We start from the raw sequence: 24,278 nt of genomic DNA on the forward strand, positions 1-24,278 counted from the left end.
CACCGCTCACAAACGGTCATATAATTTACCGGTAGGCCTAGTATCAAGATATTTAACCCCAGTTTTATTCCTCCTTTTTTTATATATATATTATGCAGGGTTTATGATGAAGTGTCTCACTTTCATTACAGGTGACTGCTACACCCGTCCGTGCTGTATAATAAGGTCACCTGACTTGCCGTGCAGCAGCTCCTGTCTGCCAACAATTCCTCATAAATTATTTACAATTTAATAGGGAAATAGCACTGTGCTGTATATTACCGTAAAACTTGGATTATGTACTTTTTAACTGCACAAAATGTACATTTTGTAGTCATTGTGGTCAGGATTTTACAGCACTTTAAAAACAAAAGGAGAATAAGCATGAGCTTGTCAAATGCAATGGCAGCCAAAACAAAGGGAGCGTGGTCCAAACGTGCTATAATCCTACCAACAGTCGAGTTTCAAACTAAATACACACCTAGGTTTACATTTAGGCCATCTGAGTGAGGGGCTAAAATACTATAAAATATTTCCAGGACACCGTAGAATTCCCCCCCCCCCCCCCCAGAATATTTTGTCATTTTTGTACATTTCCCAGGCGTTCCATGACTGGAAATCTAGTCTCTGAATTTCCAGGTTTTCCTGAATGAGTGGGAAAACGTTCACGGGCAACGTGTTGAAAATGCGTATTGGCAGTACCACTTACGACCAGCAGGTGCTGTAATTACACATTATCGCTTTTGGTCCTGGGAAACGTTTTTTATCTTTTACCTATCTTGGGGAACTGGATAAAAAATGTTGTACTGCTGCCCTTGAGGGAACACTTTCAGGGGGATAAGTTATTCACAATTTATACAGTACATTTGTAAAACTATCCAACAGAGAACAATAACGAGTCCTTTTTTTAAATGTTTTTAAAAAGAAAGAAAAAACAACATACTTAGAGCAGTCATAGTCAAGCCAAACCGCTTTAGAGTGTTAGTTCTATGTTACCACAAAATACCTATCCACCACTATATCGTTACTAAGAGTAGATAAAAATATCTTTTAGATAATGGCATTTAACACATTAATTGCCAAGAACCGAATATACTCGTTATTGCCCTCCATGCGTTCAGCGCCAACAACGAGTTAACTCATTTTTGGGATCGTTATTTCTTTTACTCGCTATATCTATTCATAACTCATGGCTGCAGCCTCTGTAGACCCTTCAGACCCTGTCTGAGCTGGCATACGGTCAACACCGCCCTCTACTGCCTTGCGGAGCTATTGCATTCCATTGGAAATGGGCTGGTGTGTTTTATGAGCCGATCTGAGCCATGGAGGCAGGGTTTAAATACTCGGGCGAGCCAGGGGCTTACAACGACTGCATGGAATACTAACCCCGCCCGCCCGTTCATGTGTAATGCTCTGTAATGTCGGGTACATGATCGCTGTGGATAACTGGAATGGCGATCAGATAATTGGATTCTTTTTTTTGCATTACATCAGATACCAGGTAAGGACTCTATATATAAAATCTTGCATTGATCTGATATTTCTTTCTACCGCGATCAAAGCTATCTGTGTGTATGTGTATGTGCTTATTACCATTGAGTGGGAGGAGGCGGTGGGGGGAGTGCCGCGCTACGAGGGCCATTTCATGTATGCACGAGGTGATATAATAATGATAATCTAGCATCGATTTCAGGATGATTAGATAATCAGCCGAAAAATTACAACGTGATGACTGGATTACACTAAAATGCCTTTTTCTATATAACCCAAACCATACTCGTATTCAAAACGGTATAAAACGGAAATGTACGGATGAAAAAACAATCTGTTTTGTGCATGTTGACTGGAAGCAACTCACTGACAATATACAGGTGTATTAGACCCATAGCTATAATATAAGATATATCTTAAGCACTCGCAAATGTCGCAGTCTAAAACTATATCCATTGAATAAAGACCTGGCGCTGAAGGGGGATCAGTGCCCCCTGCTGCTGGCGGTCAATGTGTTAAAAACTGTACTCATCAAAACAAAAACAAAAAAAACAGACATGGGAGGTTACTCAACTGAATGATTAAGAGGAAGATCCCATAGAACTCATATCTAATTTATGTCACTCAGCAATACCCCAGGGACCAGCGTTGCCCTTAGAGTGTGACAAACATGGCTGTTAGTTATTTTAAAAGCATACAGGCACTAGGGACTAAAAAGGTCAAAGGTCAGCTATCAAACTGCTTCATCATGAACTTCCGGCTGGCTTCATAACCCAGGAATAGTGCTCCGTTGGCAGGGAAGGTGCGGATCATTGTAGGGGTGAGGCCAGAGTACAGGGCCCTCACACCTAAACATGGAGAGATAATGACATCACATGTTACTCACCGACAGTTATTTGTAATAATATAAAACGCATCCATTGTGGGGGTGGGGGAGGGCTGGTTGATAAACCCAAGATTTACTGATGCCGGTGTAGGTACAGGATATGGTCGGTGTAGATATAGTCAGTATAGGTACAGGATATAGTTGGTGTAGGTACAGGATATAGTCGGTGTAGGTACAGGATATAGTCGGTGTAGGTACAGGATATAGTTGGTGTAGGTATAGTCGGTGTAGGTACAGGATATAGTTGGTCTAAGTAAGTAAAAGTAAGTAAGTAAAATGTATTTATAAAGCACCTTTCATACATGTCATGCAGCTCAAAGTGCTGTACAAAAACATACGCATATGTAAAGCATCACATTAATAAGACAACAGTAATAAAAGTACCGCAATAGGCAAAGCACAGTAAAATAACATTTCAGTAAAAGATCAATACATTAAATTAAAAACACATAATAATAAAAACATTTCAATAAGATACTTGCTTTCCCTAAGGCATGGTACACTATTTGTAAGCTAGACTGTATAGGTACGTTTTAAATTTTCCTTTAAAAATGTGTATGGAGCTGGCGTTCCTGATATGCGTTAGTAGCGTGTTCCATAGTTTTGGGGCATAGTTGGCAAATGCCGTACTTCCGATCCTCTTTTGATTTCTGGGTGTGTCTAATAAACCTGTAGTGGATGACCGTAGGGTTCTTGAGGGCAGATAACTAACTCTGGAATTTGCTATGTATTTTGGGCCTTGCTCATTAAGAGCTTTATATGTCAGGAAAATGACCTTAAAATCAATTCTATGAGTTATTGGCAGCCAGTGCAGAGTGGCTAGGAATGGAGTGATATTTTCTCATAGTTGGATATAGTTGGTGTAGATATAGTCGGTGTAGGTATAGGATATAGTCGGTGTAGGTACAGGATATAGTTGGTGTAGATATAGTCAGTGTAGGTACAGGATATAGTTGGTGTTGATATAGTCAGTGTAGGTACAGGATATAGTTGGTGTAGGTACACTGATATAGTCTGTGTAGGTACAGGAGAATAGTCGGTGTAGGTACATGATATAGTAGGTGTAGGTACAGGATATAGTTGGTGAAGGTACAGGATATAGTTGGTGTAGGTACAGGATATAGTTGGTGAAGGTACAGGATATAGTTGGTGTAGGTACAAGATATAGTTGGTGTAGGTACAGGATATAGTTGGTGTAGGTACAGGATATAGTCTGTGTAGGTACAGGATAATAGTCGGTGTAGGTACATGATATAGTAGGTGTAGGTACAGGATATAGTTGGTGTAGGTACAGGATATAGTAGGTGTAGGTACAGGATATAGTTGGTGTAGGTACAGGATAATAGTCGGTGTAGGTACATGATATAGTCGGTGTAGGTACATGATATAGTAGGTGTAGGTACAGGATATAGTTGGTGTAGGTACAGGATAATAGTCGGTGTAGGTACATGATAGTCGGTGTAGGTACAGTACAGGATATAGTCGGTGTAGGTACAGGATATAGTCGGTGTAGGTACAGGATATAGTTGGTGAAGGTACAGGATATAGTTGGTGTAGGTACAGGATAATAGTTGGTGTAGGTACATGATATAGTAGGTGTAGGTACAGGATATAGTTGGTGTAGGTACAGGATAATAGTCGGTGTAGGTACATGATATAGTAGGTGTAGGTACAGGATATAGTTGGTGTAGGTACAGGATAATAGTCGGTGTAGGTACATGATATAGTCGGTGTAGGTACATGATAGAGTAGGTGTAGGTACAGGATATAGTTGGTGTAGGTACAGGATAATAGTCGGTGTAGGTACATGATAGTCTGTGTAGGTACATGATATAGTAGGTGTAGGTACAGGATATAGTTGGTGTAGGTACATGATATAGTCGGTGTAGGTACAGTACAGGATATAGTCGGTGTAGGTACAGGATATAGTCGGTGTAGGTACAGGATATAGTCAGCTGCAGATCAAGGTTTGGTGTCCTAGTAGAGTAATAATGAAGCACTTCCTTAGATATACGTGATTTGAACGTGCATGCGTGCCCAACGGCGATAACAGACGTGGTCCATGCTGTACCAAAGATCATTGACTGTACATGGCTTCACTGCGATAGTGTGAAATCTGTAGCTGTGTAAAGCTAGCTTAGTTACGCTTAAATAAGACTTCCTGTGGAGAGGTTTAGCCTTCAAAATAAAAGCGCCAGCCAAGCCAATTAATTCATAATGTTAGAACACTAGCAGAAAAGCATAACGGTCGGGCCATTGGCCATTTATTTGTGCCTATGAATCATTGTGCTAGTTTAGTACAAACTCAAGTGGTGACAGATTTGATGCTACCGCTAATGTCTTAAAAGGGGAACACTACCCAATATACAAGGTGCTATAGATAACGTTTTTATGTAGAGTAATTTTTATTTTATTTTTTTTAAATAGTTCAACCAGAGAGCTTTTAGAAAGGTAAGAGTATTGCTTTTTATTCATGAAATGGTTGATTCATGAATTTATCATTTAAAAGAATGTTGGCGGGTCCAATTTTATATCCGAGACGTTTTCTCCCTCCCATATGATGAGGCATAAAACCAATCTACAAGGGGTGTGTTTTTTGGGGGAAAGGATTGACAGGACACTGGAATATTACTCAAGCCATTAAAATAACTGTGCGGGTTACAGGGTTCCCACAGACATTGCAACATTTTCCAAGCACTATTTTTCATTTTAAAAGGATACATGCGTTTTTTTTTAATACAATATTTATGGCTTAAAACTAGGGATGCTAGATATTGGCTTTTTTACCGATACCGATATACCGATATTGTCCAACTCTTAATTTCTTAATAAAGAATTTGTTCTTACTTGCTTGCCTGGGTAAATAAAGGTTATAGAAATGTAAAGAAAATAATAATAATAATATTTTTTGAAAACAGATACCGATATTTCCGATATCACATTTTAATGCCGCTATCGGCCGATAATATCGGACATCCCTACTTAAAACCAATTTCCGACAATTAGTTACACTTTAAATTAAAAAAAAATGTATTTCTTGATTCAGAAAGTTTTTATCATGGATGAACAAAAGTCCTTTTATTTTTATTTTTTTTTGAGGGCACTCCACCACTCCACTCACCAGCCGTGCATAAGAACAGATTTTTATCAGGGTGCAACCGTTTTCAAGCACATTTCAAATCAAATTGTTGCTACATGCAAAAAATAGGGAAGAGAAACTAACTGCGCTTCAATATATGTCAATAACGTTAATTGTTGTGGTTTATTATCCCGAATAATAAGAGATATTAAGAAAATTCATACAGAAGTATGAAGCTTGAAACCCCATAGAGGCTTTTGGGAAGTGTCGATCGGAATAGTTCCAACGCTCATCGAAAGCTGTCGGTGTCCTCTACAAAATGGCTGCAAAAAAACGACAACGTTAAAATTTTCCAAAATGGTCGACTTTCGCGAACTAAACAAGACCAAAATGAAAATGAAAATCTATCTAATAAGGGGCGGCTGAGTGGCGCAGTGGGCAAGGCGCTCGCCACTAACGCAGGAGATGCTGGTATCGAGCCCAGCTGGTATCGAGGCGGCTTGGCCGGCCGTCATACTAACACAATTGGCAGTGTTAAAGGATGGGAAAGCCGGTGGGTGGGGATTGGACGTTGTGGACAGCGACTCCTACAGATCGGTTGGGTGACACCGGTGGGGCGGAAACAGGAAGTATCGGGGGCAGCGTGAGACTCCCACGCGTTACTCCTCACCACTGAGAGTTCGAGCTGCTGCAGTGAAAATATGCGACAGGCTGCCTTCTCGTGTACCAGAGGGGGACACGTGATGCAAGGCTTCTATCCTCACTACAGCCGACCAGTGGGAGGCATAGTCTAGCAACGTTCAAGACGGGGGAGGGAAGAATTGGAAATACGAAATTGGGATGGGAGAATAATAGAAAATGGGGAGAAAAAGTGGATACAAAAAAAAATCTATCTAATAACACTTTAACCTATTGGTAAACTAACGTATTGATGATAATATACATTATAAATGCTGTTGTTGTGACATGGTTATGATGTTTATACTTGAATACGTTTGAAATCTGGAGTCTGGAGAGATGTGGGGCGGCGTGGCTCAGGGGTAGAGCGGGTCATCCAATGATCGAAGGGTTGGTGGTTCGAATCCCGCTCAAGCCCATGTCCATCCCACTGCCGTTGTGTCCTTGGGCAAGACACTTAACCTACTTGCCTCGTATGAATGTGTATGCATGTGAATGAATGTTGGTGGTGGTCGGAGGGGCCGTAGGCGTTGATTATTCGCCACGCTTCCGTGAGTCTGCCTCAGGGCAGCTCTGGCTGCAATTGTAGCTTACCACCACCGGTATGACTGTGTATGAACGAATAATGGACTCTGTACGCGCTCTGGGGTCCTCGTGAACATGAAGAGCGCTATATAAATCCAATCCATTATTATTATTATTGATTTATGACGTGATGTCATTTGCGGTCCACCGATGGACCGCACGGGTGGAAGAGGTTAAGCACTTCAAGGACCTTGTGCGAACCCTGTTAACACTAAAACAACAAGCCTTTTGTTTTGGGAGAGAGGAATGAGGGGACACTTGGTTCGCCCCGGCTCTGCAATTCATTCATGCATTCCATCCATGTGCTCCGCGCCTTACCCTCGGTGCGTCCGATAGTCATGAAGGTCTTGAAGAACCCCTCCTGTTTGCCCAGCATAGACATGACCTGAATCCGAGACTTCACGCAGTCCATGGGGTAGACCACCAGCCACAGACACGCCCCTCCAAGACCCCCGCTGAACACGATCGGAGCCACACCTATAACACAGACATCAGCATCACAGACACACCCCTCCTAGAGACCCCTACTGAACACGATCAGAGCCACACCTATAGGGATGGCTAGTGTGACGTCACAAATTACTTCCGTGTCCACTAGCATGTTTAGTCTAATGCGGCCAATGTAAACAGCAATGGCTACAGCCCAGGAACCGGTCACCCTTTTTACTGTGACATCCTACTTCGCTGACTTCTCAATGTCTGTGAAAAAGGGCCTCAACCCGTATAACACAAACAAAACAAAACCAAAAAAAGTAGTAAAAAAATACGGTAACTGAGGAAAGCGGTAATAAGAGACTGTTTTGTTGACATCATTCCTATTGCTGCAACACGGGACACAGCACTGCACCATTTTACTGCCTTTGAATATCCCGTCTGGAAGCAAGAGGACACGGAAGTGGCGTTTTGGAATATGATGACGTAACGCCTAGCCATCCCTAGAACACAGACATCAGCATCAGACACGTCCCCTCCGAGACCCCCGCTGAACACAGACAGATACCCACACAGACGCACATAAGAAACTCATGACTCATGACAAGACAACAGAATTGATATATCTTGCCAGGCAGGTACCTATGTCGTCCTTGTCACACTTCATGTAGTCGGCGAAGGTGGTGCGAGAGAGCTCGTAGGCCCCGAAGAAGCAGAAGTATCCGGGCACCTCCCTGGCGATGGTGGTGGTCAAGCCCTGGAAGAAGCCCATGGGACCGTCACTCCTCATCACCGACCGCACCACCGACCACATTGTGCTTCTGACAGAGCACAGCCAACACGTGGCTTCATTAGGACCGCCAGGCCGCTCCAGGTGTGTCACAACAACATCTATCACAGGTTATCGCATACGTTTTCCCCCTCAACTGGTGGGTCGTGATTAGGGATGCACCGATCTGACTTTTTCAGTCCGATACAGAGTACCGATCTGATACCGAGTACCGATCCGATACCCATTGTTCAATTAATAAACTGTATGCCTCACTGTGTGGAAGAGACTGGGATCATTCTCATCAGGCTTGACTTAAAACATTACTTTCCTAACTTAGTGAAACAAAATTTAACAAATTAACACAGATATAAATGTACTCAATTGTTATTTATTTTATTTATTATTATTAGGGCTGTCAAAATTAATTCTTTAACTTGAGATTAATTTAAATTATTTAAAGCATTAAAATAAATTAATCTAGATTAATCTATGGAGTGAAACATCTTCAATTTTAGCTCCGCGGATATAAGAACGAGGTCTAGCTGAGTCAATGTTGATGGTTTTGTTGAACAGTTGTATTCCACAGGAGATAAACTGTATTCAAAGAAAGCTATTAAAATAGTCTTTGAATCAAATTTTGTTTGTTGATTTTACATTAATTCCATGATTTTACTCAAGTAAATATCTGTTACAAGCTTCGGTCTTAAGTAGAAAAATGCTATTTTTAGAAAATTGTGAGATTAATTAGTAAAACATTTTTTAATCTATTGACAGCACTATTATACTTTTTTTTTTAATGTAAATAATAAAATAAATCAGATACATTTTTTTTTTTATAATTGGTCCAGCTATTTTAGTCATATCAGGGCCGATATCCGATATCAATATCGGATCAGTGCATCCCTAGTCGTGACCCAAAAGTGAAGTCACAAAACATTCTGATAGGGTCACAGACAGATAAATATGTACTGTATATATATTAGGTGCAAACATCATTGTTGCCCTATAGGGAGGTGTAGTAGTTACGTCATTGTTGTTTCTGGCCGGTCCACCTCGCTTGAAATTGCAATGTATTCTCAATGGACACATTTCTAAATCGTCTCGTTTAAAACAAATAAAGCATGAACATTGGCATGGTGTACCTTTCTGTGCGTATTCATCCACAATCTATAGCTCAACATGAAACAATTAATCATAAAATAATTCTGTATAATTTAATTTATTTAAACCAAAAATGCTTAAACAATAATGTTAGTGATAGAAGGGAACTCATTTTGTGCAAAAATGGAAAAGCTTGCCAATGTTCATGAGGCAGAATTATTACAATAGCCGATAATAAAATTTTCCAATGATAAATCCCTATACAGGTGGTCCGCGCGGGAATCTAAAGTGATGTCAGACTATACCTCCCTATAGATGCAAAGAAGACAAATACTTTAATGTTGATCTCATTGTCCTGCCAAAGGCATGGTTGGTACAAAAGTAGATAATATACTAAATAATATTAGTATCTTCTACTTTTCGACAGGAGATACATTTTGATACATTTCATGTTTCACTACTCATGCTTAGTCAAATTGAATTTGGGCTAACGGAGGCAGAAATCAGTCGAGAACCACTGATTCTGAAAATTATTTCACAATAAAAACAACACACTTTTGTCCGGTTGCGATTTTGCCCGACGCCTCCATTTCATACATGGCTTGGAGTCGACACTTCACAAGCTCAGTGGGGCAAAGCACAAAGGAGGAGAAGATGGATGCAACAGAGCCAGCACTGGCTTTCTGCACGTCACTGAGAGAGAGAGAGAGAGAGAGAGAGAGAGAGAGAGAGAGACAGAGACAGAGACAGAGACAGAGACAGAGAGAGAGAGATGTTGGGGGGGTAAGAGGCACAAGAACACTTTCCTTTAAAGAGATGCTTCAAACACTTTTGAACTCTCTCCTGATTGAGATCCGCTCCGCTACAACCTTGGACTCCTTCGAGACAGCACTGTAAACCCACCTGTTCACCCGTCTTCCCTGTCATTATTATTATTATGTATTTTGTTTATTCCTTATGTGTCTTTTTTTTGTTGCCTTGTAAAGCGTCCTTGGGGTTCTTGAAAGGTGCTAAATAAATCCAAGTTATTATTATTATTATTATTTCACGTTCACATGGAGGTTTTTCTTCACAAGGTCACTTTTCGGGGGGAAATGTTTCTACCTTCATCTTCTAGATTCCATAAAACTGAGAAATATTTAACTAGGACGAACACCGCCACAGCACATAGCATAGTGCCTTGTTGTGCGTGACCCATAATTCTTTGGTATCTGCCCAAAATGAGAGAGCTAGTGCGTAGAGCTGCATGGCGACAGGCGGAAGACATCTGGAAGACGAGACGCATTTCAGGACATGAAATTAGCAAGAGCATTATCCAAAATCACTAATAAAACGGATAATTTTATTAGCCATGACTTTATTTCACCGTTTTGAGACAGTTTTGATTGTCTGTCATTTATGTAGCCTATCCTGTCTGTGGGTCGGGGCTTGTCCACTTATCCGCTCTGAAATAAGACCGGTCTTCACAGAACAACGGATCACAAAAGTCAATCGATATTTAGCAAAAACAGTCAGCTGACTAGGGCTGTCACTAACGATTATTTTGTTATCGATTAATCTGTTGATTATTTTATCGATTAGTCGATTAATTTACCAGAAAAATCTAATGAATATTTCAAAATGTTTTACTAGTATCCTCAGGTCACATGAGTAGTTGCCTTTTTGACACTACCTACTGAATACCCAGAGTAGGAGATGAGCCATGACGTTTATTTATGTCTGTAAATGCTGTGTAGTGTGGATGCCTACTGTACATGAGTAGGGTGAGTAACCTACATGCCATTACTGCTTTTTATCTATTGAATCATTATAGCTTATTTATCTTGAAATAATATAACACCCGCCCATTACTATGACATCAGGGTTTCCCATTAATTACCTAGACTGTGGCGGCTAATTAGTCCCGCCACAGTTGTATAATGAACCAAAAAGAAATGTTTATTAACACTTTGGTTGCCTTGGGTTAAATTAATGATATACCATAGATTGCCAGCGCTATTTGTCTATGGAGAAAGTCCCCTTCTTTGCAGGGCTATAACTTTTTAAATTCTATTGCTACATTGCCATTATTAGGGCCCATTCAAAGTCCTATATGTATTGTTCATTGTGTAGCAACGTTAAACTTTTTCATTCACATATTCATAGTAAAGTATGGTCTAATGTATAAGTATGTTTTCATCTCTTTCTGCAGCTTTCTCCAGAACGTGATATATAGCCCCAAATGCATTATATTGATGATGAAATACAGTTTGATGGCAATCAGCGCGATATAAAAAATTCCAACTAGACGTACTTCTAGAAGTTACTACACGTCATCTGATGTTGACCGGATGGGCGAGGGGGCGTTTATAATTCCGTGGGCAGCGTTATACCAATCATCTAATGTGGGTCAAATGTTGATAATAGCAGTTAGTATCTAAGACGGTAACGTTACACGCTAAAACTCACCCCAGTCTCCGCGCGCCGTTGGGCGATCATCGTCGAGTAGAAATTTTATCATTATGGGATATATTTTTACCCGGTCCATCTCCAGCTTGTATAATGGTATATACGTCCAAATCATGTTGTTTATCGAGTTATTGCCAATCGATCACCGTGTAGCGTGACGAGCCAGAGTCCCATGAACCATAGCGAACGCCCGGAAGTACTACGGTCGTCATGACAACCTCTATTCAATATCCTGTGTGGCGATTGCGCCGATCGGCCACCAGATGGCGCTCCTGAACCGCCAGAGAGCTCAGTGGGTCCTGCTGGTGGATCTCAGGCCAGCGGAGGGGGAATATGAATCCGATCGCAGATTTTTGAAATATTGATATAAGGACGCTGTACAGCGTCCCCCGGCAACTTTAGCATGGCCAGCAAAGACGTGAAAAGACGTGTCCCGGCAGTCAAAGTGTTAAAAAGAAATATATATATATATATATATTTTTTTTTTACTATTTTTTTTTTTAAATATAAAGTTTGCCAATAGGGATGTATCAGTAGTATTGGCAGTGGTAGTAGTCGTAATAGTAATGCACTATATTTTTTTATTTTCTAAAAAATAAACCAGTTCAACACAGGTAACCACTTTTGCTTAATTTCTTTGATGGCTCAAATGTATGCTCTAGTCCAGTGGTTCCCAAACCTCTCCTCGAGACACCCCAGCCGTTCCATGCATTTGTTAAATTCCACCACCAGCACACCTTGATTCAACTAATAAAGGGCTAGTTAAGTTGAATCAGGTGTGCTGGTGGTGGAATTTAACAAATACATTGAACGGCTGGGGTGCTTCGAGGAGAGGATTGGGAAGCACTAGTCTAGTCGATTTTGTGTTTTGAGCACAAAGTTCATCATAGATCTAGCCTCTTTATTTTGCTCTCAAAGTGCACCAGATTGATGCATTTAACTTTAAAATGTACACAAAAAAAAAGTTCCGGGAGGACATGCGCCCGGACCCCCCTAGAGAGTCGGAGGTTTACCCCCCATAGTCTCTGAAAATCCTGTGGGAAACACTGGACATTGTTTATCATTACATACAATGTATCCATGCCTGTAGCTAAAAGCTGAAAAACAGGGAACAAAATTTACTTTTTAGCTTTAGATTGAAAAAACTACCAGCCAAAAATTGTGGTCGACGAATCGTAACAGCCCTACAGCTGACGTTTCACGAACAAAGAGGGTTACGACCTCTTCTAATCCTCTCTGTACCTGAGCACGACGTCGTCGCCCAGTCCTGCCGTGAAGCGGACAACCTCCTGGCAGAAGCCGTAGCTCATGAAGAGCACGGAGTTCTCTGCGATGTTGGCCATCAGCGCGGGGCTGGTGCCCTGGTAGAGGCCGCGCAGGCCCACCTGCCTGTAGGTGGACGTGAAGCAGTGGACGAAGCCCCGGTAGAGGGTGGGGAAGGTCTGCATCTTCACCTTGGCCGTGTCCAGCGGCTGCCCGCTCAGGACACAAGCGGTGCCTCCTAGAGGAGAAGGAATTATCGGGGGGAAACGTATAAGATAAGATAAAATAAGATAAGATATTCCTTTATTGATCCCCTTGGGGAAATTCAGGCATCATAGCAGCATGGGGGAGGGGGGAGGGGAGGTACAGGTAGTAAAAAATCTGTGTAAACAATATTACAAATCAATATAATTAACTCTGGACATGTGCAAGATGTATGTATGCCCTCTCAGTTATATTTGCCCTACAATAAATAGTAACAATATATAATCTAAATCTAATATATAGGGGTGGGGGAAAAAATCGATACGTAGTAATATCGCGATACTTTGCGTGGCGATACTGTATCAATACAGGGACGCCAAGTATCGATATTAAATTATTAATAATATTTTTCATTAATTTTTTTTCTTTTTTTTAGAATTTGTATAAGGAAGTTGCATTGTTCATTTCCCCCATTTTCAATTCATAACATTTATGACATACACGACATACAGATATACAGTACTTACTAGGGATGTCCCGATCCGATCACGTGATCGGCGTCGATCACGTGCTTTTCAGAGGATCGGGGATCGGGAAAAAATAATAATAAAAATCGGCAGTCAAAAAAAGAAAAATTTTATTCAACAAACATGACCATGTCCACGTCTTAAACTCATACGGAGGCCTTAGTTTTGGTTTTAAATTACATATAATATATCATCATTAATGTATTTATTGTCACACAGAGCAGAATAATTGTCCACAACAAACGCATTCCCCTTTAATTTACACCGTTGCAACAAACACATTGCCTTTAATTTAGACCGGCTACACGCTACACGCTCCACATCACAACAACAGTACAACACGTCGCTCCCGAAACACGGTTAATATCCACTGACTTGAGCAGCTAGACTTAATGTCAGAGGTTTGGAACTAAGCATTTTAAAATAGAAAGTCAAGCCAGTTGCAATGTTTGCAAGGAGGACAGGCTGGAGGCGAAGTTTTCAGACTAACTTTTCACCTGGAGGATAACGTGACTGAGGATTATCGTCGGCGTTTCAGACCAGAATGGACCATTACGTAAGTCGAACACTGAATGTATACTAATGTGCAAACATATATTGAAACTTTTAATATTTCTCATATGAAGCAGAAGCACATTTCTCAGGGTGAATGTAATAACAAAAGCCTCCGCGCTCGCGCCCCGGACTATAGGCAACAGATGGGCTTGTCTCGCTCTGCCAGTTTCTGACAAAAATGCGTCAAAATTGATTACTAATGTGAAAGATCGGATCGGAAATGATCGGATCGATAGATATTTAAAATCACATGATCGGGATCGGATCGGAAGCAAAAAAAGGCGATCGGGCCATCCCTAGTATTTACTGTTACATCCAAACATTTATGACATACAAGATATACAAATATACAGTAGTTTATTTACAGACAGTTTCTAAAAGAGAATATATACATTTGAGGGGGAGTAAACTGTAAATTTCGAATTGCGGCCTCCCGTAGGTGCTACTACTACTACACATGTGTTGTTATCTATTCCTGGATTAGCTGAGCTACAAGAAAGACAAATGGAGATAAATTATAACTTGTACTTCTACTGCTGCTGCTACTACTACTACTGCTGCTGCTACTACTACTGCTGCTACTACTGCTACACATGTGTTGTTATCTATTCCTGGATTAACTGAGCTACCAGAAAGCCAAAGGGAGATCAATTATAACTTTGTTGTGGGTATTTATTCCTCCATACCGAGCAGCCATTGTAATGATTATTCTTAACTCATTCAGCGCCGTCCGCGCATATATACGTGTTTGTCCGCCAATCGAATAACGCCAACCACGTATATATACGTTATTCGACCGTTATTTCTTTTATTCGCTACTTCCATTCATAAATCATCCAGGAAGGCTGTGTAACCATCTGGAATGACTGAGATCGCAAAAGTACAATAACGCCACCTGGTGGTATGCGGCCGATGTTGCACTCCCTTTGTGTCTCTGTGTATGTGGCTGTGTATCATTGAAATTCATCCGGGCGGAGTTTTCGAGTAGCCTGGACATACGATCTAGCAGATGGCAATCAAATAATTAGAATATTCTTTTTGGAATCTCATCGGCCACAGGTAAGAGCAATTTAACGTCAATTTCACAATCAATTAATCAGAAACAACCCCCCCCCCCCTTCATGCATGCATGATGGAACATAATATACCGATCATATGCATTTGACCCCAAACCTCATCTGCCTGAACAGCTATCTTAAAGCACAACACTCACATTTACATGTATTGCTACAGTCATCTACTGAATATTTCTAGCTGGGAGCGTTATGTGCACTACTAGGGAAATGCCAATCAGAGCGTAGTAGGGAGACACACAGACTCACACACGCCACAGTCGGAGATAAGGATCATGGCTTTGCACCATGGAGCAGGGCAGAATCCACAGGCAAGAGAAACACAAAAGGAAAAGACAGAGGAGTCAGCAAAGTGCCTTGCTGCTAAGTTGGACAAGGACTCTTTTTACACAGCCTGTTCGATGTGGAAATGTTTGCACCGTTATTCTGCTGCTCAGTATAAAAAGGTATGAAGTGAACATGGAATTGGAGGGGGGGTTGTCGTTCCGGCATTAAAAAGGAACACGCCAACTTTATTTCATTATTGGCATATTGCATATAATTATTTCACATTATATGCATACAGGAGCTAGCCAGTTATAAGGACAAGCTGGAGGGCCAATTGCAGGCAAACAACACCAGGGAGGTGTGGGGAGGTGTCAGGAAAATAACAGGCTTCAGACAACAAAGCACGGCCATAGAGGGGCCCCTAGAACGTGCAAATGACTGAACCCGTTTTTCAACTGATTCTACCAGACGAGCCCCCCCCCCCCCCCCCCCTACCCATCAGCACCGGTGTACCCCACCCCCCAAGGACCCCACCACAGACAGCAGCAGTCTGCCCCCCAACCATCACCAGCAACGACAGACCCACCACTCCACCCCGCCCACCACTCCACCCCGCCCACCACTACACCCCGCCCACCACTCCACCCCCGCCCACGACCTCAGGCCCCACCCCAACAGTCCATCACTAATGACCAGGTCCGAAGGCAGTTCTCCAGAATCAGCACGAACAAAGCCAGAGGACCTGACAACACCAACCCCAGGGCGCTGGACAACTGGCGGCACCATTCCAGCACCTTTTCAACCTCTGGAGAGGGTGCCCCAGCTATGGAAAACCTCCTGCATTGTCCCGGTGCCCAAAAAGGTGCGCCCAAGTGCCCTCAATGATTACAGGCCGGTCGCTCCGACGTCCCACGTCATGAAGACCGTTGAGCGGCTGGTCCTGCAGCACCTCAATTGACTCCCTAGACCCACTGCAGTTTGCTTACCAGGTGGTGGAGGACGCCATCACCTACATGCTCCACAGGGCCTACACACACCTGGAGAGGCCACGCAGCTCAATGAGGATCATGTTCTTTGACTTCTCCAGCACATTTAACACCATCCAGCCGCTGCGGCTAGAGGAGAAGCTCACTGGGATGCAGCTGGATCGGGGGAATGGTGGCCTGGATCACCGACTACCTCACCAGCAGACCACAGTACGTTAGACTACAGGGCAGCCAATCAGAGGTGCTGGTGAGCAACACCGGCGCTCCCCAGGGTACCGTGCCGTCCCCCTTGTTTACCCTCTAGAGATGTTCCGATACCATTTTTTACTTCCCGATCCGATTCCGATACCTAAGCTTTGGGTATCGGCCGATACCGATACTGATCCGATACCAGTGCATACATAACATTTTTTTTTATTATTATATTATATAAATTATATAAAAAAAAAAAAAAAAATGTAATACAGCTACAGATACTGTTTTATATATACTGTTTTTTAGTAATAAATAGAAAGTAATGGTATTTATTCAACAACAGGCGATTGTATAGATTAGTATTAGTATCATTAACACATTGACCGCCAGCAGCAGGGGGCGCTGATCCCCCTTCAGCGCCAGGTCTTTATTCAATGGATAGTTTTAGACTGCGACATTTGAGAGTGCTTAAATATATCTTATATTATATCCATGGGTCTAATAACGCTGTCGACTGTCAGTGAGTTTCTTCCAGTCAACATGCCCAACACAGATTGTTTTTTCATCTGTACATTTCCGTTTTATACCGTTTTGAATAGAGTATGGTTTGGGTGCTTTTGAGTAATTCCAGGAAAAATACGAGAAAAAGGCATTTTAGTGTAATCCAGTCATCACTAGGGATGGGTACCTTTCACATTTGAACCGATACGGTACCGGTACCTGTGAATCGATACCCAACGGTACCTTTTTTCGGTACTTTAGCCTAAAAAGAATTATTTACCTACCTCAGTCGTGAAAAAAATAATCCTAACTTCAAATAACTACAATTTCGACCGTTTTCGGCTTGCCATTGCTCCAACTGCTTTGTTGTTGAATCAAGTCAAATCCTAGGTAAGCATATTGCGTGTGAACGTTGACATGAAAAGAAAAAAGGTAAAAAAAAAAATAAAACATTTTTTTTCTTTTTGTATCTCACTTGAATCGATACTCGGTAGTACCGACGTGTTTCGGTTCTGTACCTCAAAAGAACCGAATTCGGTACCCATCCCTAGTCATCACGTTGTAATTTTTCGGCTGATCATCCTGAAATCAACACTAGATTATCATTATTATATCTCGTCGTGCATACATGACCCCCCTCCCCCCCACCGCAGTCAACGGTAATAAGCACATACACCTACACACAGATAACTTTGATCGCGGTAGAAATAAATATCAGATCAACGCAAGGTTTCATAATAGAGTCCTTACCTGGTATCTGATGTAATGCAAAAAAAAGAATCCAATTATCTGATCGCCATTCCAGTTATCCACAGCAATCATGTCCCCGACATTACAGAGCGTTACACACGGATGGGCAGGTGGGGTTACTATTCCATGCCGTCGTTGTAAAGGCCTGGCTCGCCTGAGTATTTAAACCCCGCCCGCACGGCTCAGATCGGCTCCTAAAACACACCAGCCCATTTCCAATGGGATGCAATAGCTCCGCAAGGTAGTAGAGGGAGGTGTTGACCGTCTGCCAGCTCAGACAGGGTCTGAAGTGTATACCAGAGGCTGTAGCTATGAATTATGAATAGATATAGCGAATAAACAAAATAACGATCCCAAAAACGAGTTAACTCGTTTCTGGCGCTGAACGCATTGGCGGGCAATAACGACTCAGAGTTCATTCGTTTTTGGCGCAGATCGTGTTAATTGACAACTATGCTCAATGAGTTCACCCACGGAACGATTGTTGGGACATTGGTTCCGCACGGACGTCATACGTTGTTGCACTTGCTATCCAGTCTGCTCCGGTACAGTTAGCTAGTAGCAGAGGCTCTGGCTAGTAGTAAAGTGTATGTTGTGATTTTTAATGCACAATAAATATTCAACATTCTCTTTTGAGACTCCGCCTCAGACTCTTATCCTTTGGCACTAAAAGCTAAACATTGTCACCGGTATGGCTGTCCGCAACATGTCATTAATTGCGTGCATGTATGCGAGAGGTCGATCAGTGAAGACACTTAGGTTAGCCACGTTAACGTGAGCTAGATGGAAAGACAATGTAACGTTACTGGTGAAAAAGTGATTTACCTTGGAATACTCCTTTGCCAACTTGCTGTACTTTTCTTGCAGGTCTGCAGCCATTATTGCTGGATTATCAATAGCCCCAACTTTAGCCAATGTAACGTTAAGCTAAAACTAGCTTTTCAGCTAGCTCTTCAGCTAATGCTAATAACACCAGCAAGCGAACACATCAGAGCTCCCCGTCACACCGCTCTGTCGGGACGATGGCATTTAAGAAAGTATCTGTTAAAATGACAAACAGTATTGACACTTTATTTCACGGTCGATTAAAAACACGTTTGTTTTATAATGCTCACTCTCAGCAGGAGGATACCGCACATGTTGTTGATAAATTACGTCATATGGGATCGGAGCATAGAATTGAAGCGTACTCGCCGATACCGATACCAGCATTTTAGGCTGTATCGGAGGCATTTCCGATACTGGTATCGGTATCGGAACAACTCTACTAGAGCCATATGAAATCCGTTTAATTTTTTTCCAAATTCCATTTAATTTTTTTCCAAATTCCGTTTTTTTCCGTTTTAATATTTCAGAATTCTGTATTTTGCTTTGTACGCTCATTTTACCATCAGAAATAGTGTCTAATAAGTGGGAATGAATAAATGTCGACAATTTAATAAGATATAACTGTCTATTTAATAGGGCTGTCTTAAATACTTCGAAGCTTCGTTCGATGGGCATGGGATTCGAATATGAAAAAAAAAATTGATTATTAAAAAGAATAATAATAATAATAATTATATATATTTTTGCAAAATCAACTCTGCCTCTCTTTGTTAACTACAACAAGCAATACTGTTTGTTATTTAAGATGAGGTCGGACTCGGCACTGACAGATTTGTGTTCATTGTGCTGCTTTTATAAAGCCTCAAATGATGGCTTACAATATTTCATGAAAGCAAAGTGTTTTGTTTGTCTAAGATTTAAAAAGGTTTAAACTTTACAGCACTAACAAAGTTGAACAGTGCTGTACAATTTCCACAACATAAAAAAAATAAAGTAAAAAAAAATTAAAACGTTTTAATTTTTTTTTTTATAGTTGATTCCATTTTTATTGCTCAATTCCGCGATTCCGTCCGCGATTCCGTGATCGCGGATTCCATATGGCTTTAAACTCTACACCTCCGATTTCTGCTACAACACAAGAACGGGGTCCTACTAATCACCACAAAGTACCAGAAAATACCCTAAAGTACCCCAAAGTATACCCCAAAATACCCCAAAGTACCCTAAAATACAAAGTACTCCAAAATACCCCAAAGTACCCTAAAGTACCCCAAAATACCGCAAAGTACCCTAAAATACCCCAAAGTACCGCAAAGTATACCCCAAAATACCCAGAAATACCCTAAAATACCCCAAAATATCCCCCAAAGTATACCCTAAAATAACAAAGTATCACAAAATACCCCAAAGAACCTCAAAGTTCCCCAAAGTATACCTCAATGTACCACTCTACCATCACACCCATTCCTCCAGCTGCTCTCTCTCTACCATCACACCCACTCCTCCAGCTGCTCTCTCTCTACCATCACACCCACTCCTCCAGCTGCTATAACTCTACCATCACACCCACTCCTCCAGCTGCTCTCTCTCTCTACCATCACACCCACTCCTCCAGCTGCTCTCTCTCTCTACCATCACACCCACGGGGGTATTTTGGGGTATACTTTGGGGTACTTTGGGATATTTTAAGGTACTTTTGGGTATTATGGGGTACTTTTTGGTATTTTAGGGTACTTTGGGATATTTCAAGGTACTTTGGGGTATTTTAAGGTACTTCGGGGTACTTTTGGGTATACTTTGGGGTATTTTAGGGTATTTTGGGGTACTTTGTGGTATTTTAGGATACTTTGGGGTACTTTGTGGTATTTTAGGATACTTTGGGGTATTTTAGGGTATTTTGGGTTATTTTAGGGTATTTTAGGGTACTTTGGGGTATTTTGGGGTACTTTCGGGTATTTTCTGGTACTTTGTGGTGATTAGTAGGACCCCAAGAACGTGCTACCAGCAGAAGTTCTCAGATGAGTCCTCCAATGTCAGCTACATCGTGGATGATGATACGGCTGAGTACAGGGCTCTGGTGGAGAGCTTCGTAGGGTGGTCCGACAGTAACCACCTCCAACTCAACGTCAGCAAGACAAAGGAGCTGGTGGTGGACTATTGGAAAGGCAGGAAGGGTCCCCCTTCTCCCATAATCCTCGGAGGGGAGGAGGTAGAGATGGTGGAGTCCTACAAGTTCCTTGGAGTTCACCTGAACAAAAAACTGGACTGGTCGGACAACACTGGGGCCCTCTACAGGAAGGGACAGAGCAGGCTGTTCTTCCTGAGGAGACTCAGGCCATTCGACGTGTGCAACATACTGCTGATATCTTTCTACCAGTTGGTTGTAGCCAGCGTCCTCTTTTTTGCTGCTGTGTGCTGGGGGGGGGGGGGGGGGGGGGGGGCAAAATCAGCTTGAGGGACTCCAGCAAACTGAACAAGCTGGTGAAGAAGGCTAGCTCAGTAGTGGGTGGTGAGCTGGATAATCTGGAGGTGGTGGCTGAGGAGGATGAGGAAAAAGCTAGAATCCATCCTAGAGAACCCCTCCCACCCCCTCTAAGAGGAGCTAGCCAGAATGAAGAGCACGTTCAGCCAAAGACTCATCCCCTTCCGACACACCACAAACCGCCTGGGCCGGTCCTTTATACCGGCAGCCATCAGTGTGCAGCTTTCTATTGTGGTGGTGGAGTTTAGGTGCACTTTAGTCTGTGTGTGTAAATAAGTAATGTTTTGTGTTGTTTTTTATGCTGTGCGTTTATGTGAATGTTGATTAGTGGTAGTTGAGCTATGATTATAATTATGTTTTCATTTTCGGATGTATGGAGGCACTGTATGCTTGGTTAAAGTTGTGAATGGAGATGTAGTCATTTCACATGTGATCCAGGGACGTAGCGAGGAGTGGGCTGTAATTGGTCGAGATAAGTCACGTGGTGTCAGTGAAACTAGTAAACAGGAAGTTGCAGGGAATTTGACAGCAGCGAAGGGAGACGATTGAGAGCTGGTGAGTGGATGTGTGTAAACGATTTGTTTTAAGAATGATAGTAGTATTGTGGTAGTTATTGATTGAATGTGTGTCTTGTTTCAAGGTTTGTAACCTGTTGGAAGAATTAAAAGCTTTTTGCAACTGAGTGGCATCCTGTTCATCCCTTCACCCCAGCTGCGGGAGTAAAGCAGCACAGTTACAAACCACGGGCAGCGGCAGAAGAGTGGCTGAACGCGCCGTCAGATAAGGACAAAACAACCGAGGGATATGAGGTACTCCTGTGTCGTTGTAAATGAAATAACTCGCGCATCAGGCCATACGGGTCAGCGAGCAGGAACGTTCACCTGGTTCAAATGCTAAATACAAGCAGCTAACACAGCTAAGGAAGCTAACGCAGCTGAATGAGTGAATGAATGAAAACGGTGTTTGACAGATGTCAGTGCTAACTTCAAATGCGATCAGGAGTAATGCCAAGCTACTGAAATTAGCTATCAAATAGCATACCAACACTAACGTGGACAAACATGAAGCCAGCTAAAGATAAAAGCTATAGCTCATTACTAGCCCTGTGATGGTGCCAATTATATTATTTAGGTATAGATGATTTAGTAGCCCTCTAATGTCAAGACCTTTAGCTTAGTTTGAGTGTACCCGGGTGGCAAGCCGGCGGGAGAAGGTGAAACCTACTCCACTTTGTTTATTTGTATTGTTTTCCATTTTTGGGCAGTATCCCTGGGGGGACCTCTGGTGAGCCTGGTAACGCCGCTAAAGACTAGTTAGGCTAGGATAGTTAGGGAAGAAGCTTCTGAGCTAGTTTAGGCAGCTAGAGAGGGCGGAAGACACAAGGTAGATAAGGAGTTACGGGTACGCTCAATTAGGTTATTATTTATTAGGTTATTATTTATTAGGTTATTATTTATTAGGTTATTATTTATTATTACAATTATTTATTTTATGGTCAAATAAATAATAAATAAATAAAAATGGATCAATTAAAGAAAGAGAGGGCCAAAGTGAAGGCAGCTTTCACAAGAAAGGCCAACAGCATTTTGCGAATGGCGCCAACTATGCTGCGAGAGGAATTGAAAAGTGAGTGGAAATCCCTTTCTGAGGACGCAGAAAGGCTTCATGCAGCTTATTATGTTTGTGAGGCCTGTCTGATTGATGAAGCAGGCGACATGGAGGCTGTGGATGATAAAGCCAAAGCAGACTTGGAGAGGGTAACCATAGAGTGTGATACAACATTAAAAGAGGTGAAGCAGGCAATCCATTCCAACCTTTGGTCAAAATATGCAGAGACCGAGCTAAAAGCAGCCATTGGACGGGCAGAAAGAAGCTATGAAGGTGCGGGAGAAGTTAACCTGGAAACAATCACCTACGAAAATGGTAAAGAACAAGTCACACTCTTGGAATCTCTCATCACCAAGGCAGAAAGTCTGCTAGCTGTCTGGGAAGGGTGGATCCCTGAAGGCGCTGCGTGCGAGGTTAGTAAGAAGCTGCAAGTGCTGGAGGACAAGAGAATTGACCTCTGGCAAAGGTGGGTAGTTGATTTCGGCAGGGTCCAGAAAGAGCAGGCTGATAGAGCCATTGAAATCAGGCAAAAGGCCACCTCTGACATCGCAGAAGCTGAAAAGGGAGCCGCTGAGGCTGAAAGAAGAGCCGCCGAGACCAGGCTTAAGGCAGCCGAAGTTAGCGCTGGGTCTGAGGAGAGGGCCGCAGAGGCCAGAGAAAAGGCAGCTGGGATTCAGTTGGAAATGGCAGAGGCCGCCGCAGAAGAGCGTGCCGAGCTGGCCAAGGGGCAGCGGAAAGCATGGGAGGAAGCACAGAGTGCTAGCCTGGCGAGCCTGGGAGCAGGAGGCTCACAAGCATCAGCCTCACCAAGAGTTCGGCTCCAGCCAATAAAACTACCAAAATTCAACGGTTGCATGCGAGACTTTCACCGTTGGCGAAGAGACTGGGAAAACCTCCAGTGACAGGGAGATCCATCTGAGTCAGCCGAAGTGAAGAAATTCCAGCTCCTAGACAGTGTGGAGGAGGGAGTCGTCAATGGCGTTAGGCTCTCAAGCTACGACACAGCTCATAATATGTTTAGGGTCCTTGAAAACCGGTTCGGGAATAAGACCACCATCGCTATTCAAATAATTGAAGAGTTGGAGAAGTTGCCGGTGGCAAAAGGTAACCAGCCGAGGAAAACAATAGAGCTCATCCAAGCTGTTGAGAAGGCCCTTACTGACCTGACAGACTTAGGGAGCATTGATGCTATAAAGAATCCACTTGTTATCAAATCTATTGAGAGCAAGCTGCCTGAATGTGAGCTGAGGAGCTGGCTCACCTTTAAAGCTGCACCTGTGAACAATGTCACTCCTGAAGGCCACTTTGACGCTCTCCTAAAATTTCTAAAAAATGAAGAAGTAGTCTGTCATGTACAGAGGTCTATTGACCATACAAGCTAGTAATCTGGGCAGGTGTTACATGAGCAAAAAACAACCCCCTCAGTAGAAAAATGCTTCTCAAACAGTCCCGGGTAGGCAGATAGTAAGCAAAGACGTTTTCAAATGGTAAATAGGTTTTATTGTATGGTGGGGGTTTCAACCCACGGCCCTTTTCCCAAAGGGAAAAGGGGATGTCATCGGTGGGGATTTCAACCCACGCACACCCA

The 24,278-nt window shown here is 42.5% G+C and overlaps 1 protein-coding gene across 1 annotated transcript in view; it reads right to left on the reverse strand.

The window, feature by feature from the left end:
- Window positions 1–1,335: 1,335 nt before the first annotated feature.
- LOC311233799 (mitochondrial ornithine transporter 1-like) overlaps window positions 1,336–24,278 on the reverse strand; it is a 52,212-nt gene continuing 29,269 nt past the window's right edge. The window contains exons 3-7 of the mRNA XM_084320821.1: window positions 12,694–12,952; window positions 9,559–9,696; window positions 7,773–7,951; window positions 7,017–7,175; window positions 1,336–2,318 (exon numbers count right to left, since the gene is read on the reverse strand). Of these exons, the coding sequence (XP_084176947.1) occupies window positions 2,197–2,318; window positions 7,017–7,175; window positions 7,773–7,951; window positions 9,559–9,696; window positions 12,694–12,952 (857 nt within the window). The 3' untranslated portion in view covers window positions 1,336–2,196. The remainder of the gene's footprint in view (window positions 2,319–7,016; window positions 7,176–7,772; window positions 7,952–9,558; window positions 9,697–12,693; window positions 12,953–24,278) is intronic.

The sequence above is a fragment of the Notolepis coatsorum genome, assembly GCF_963971535.1.
Source record: "Notolepis coatsorum genome assembly, chromosome: 8".
Classification (NCBI taxonomy): domain Eukaryota; kingdom Metazoa; phylum Chordata; class Actinopteri; order Aulopiformes; family Paralepididae; genus Notolepis; species Notolepis coatsorum.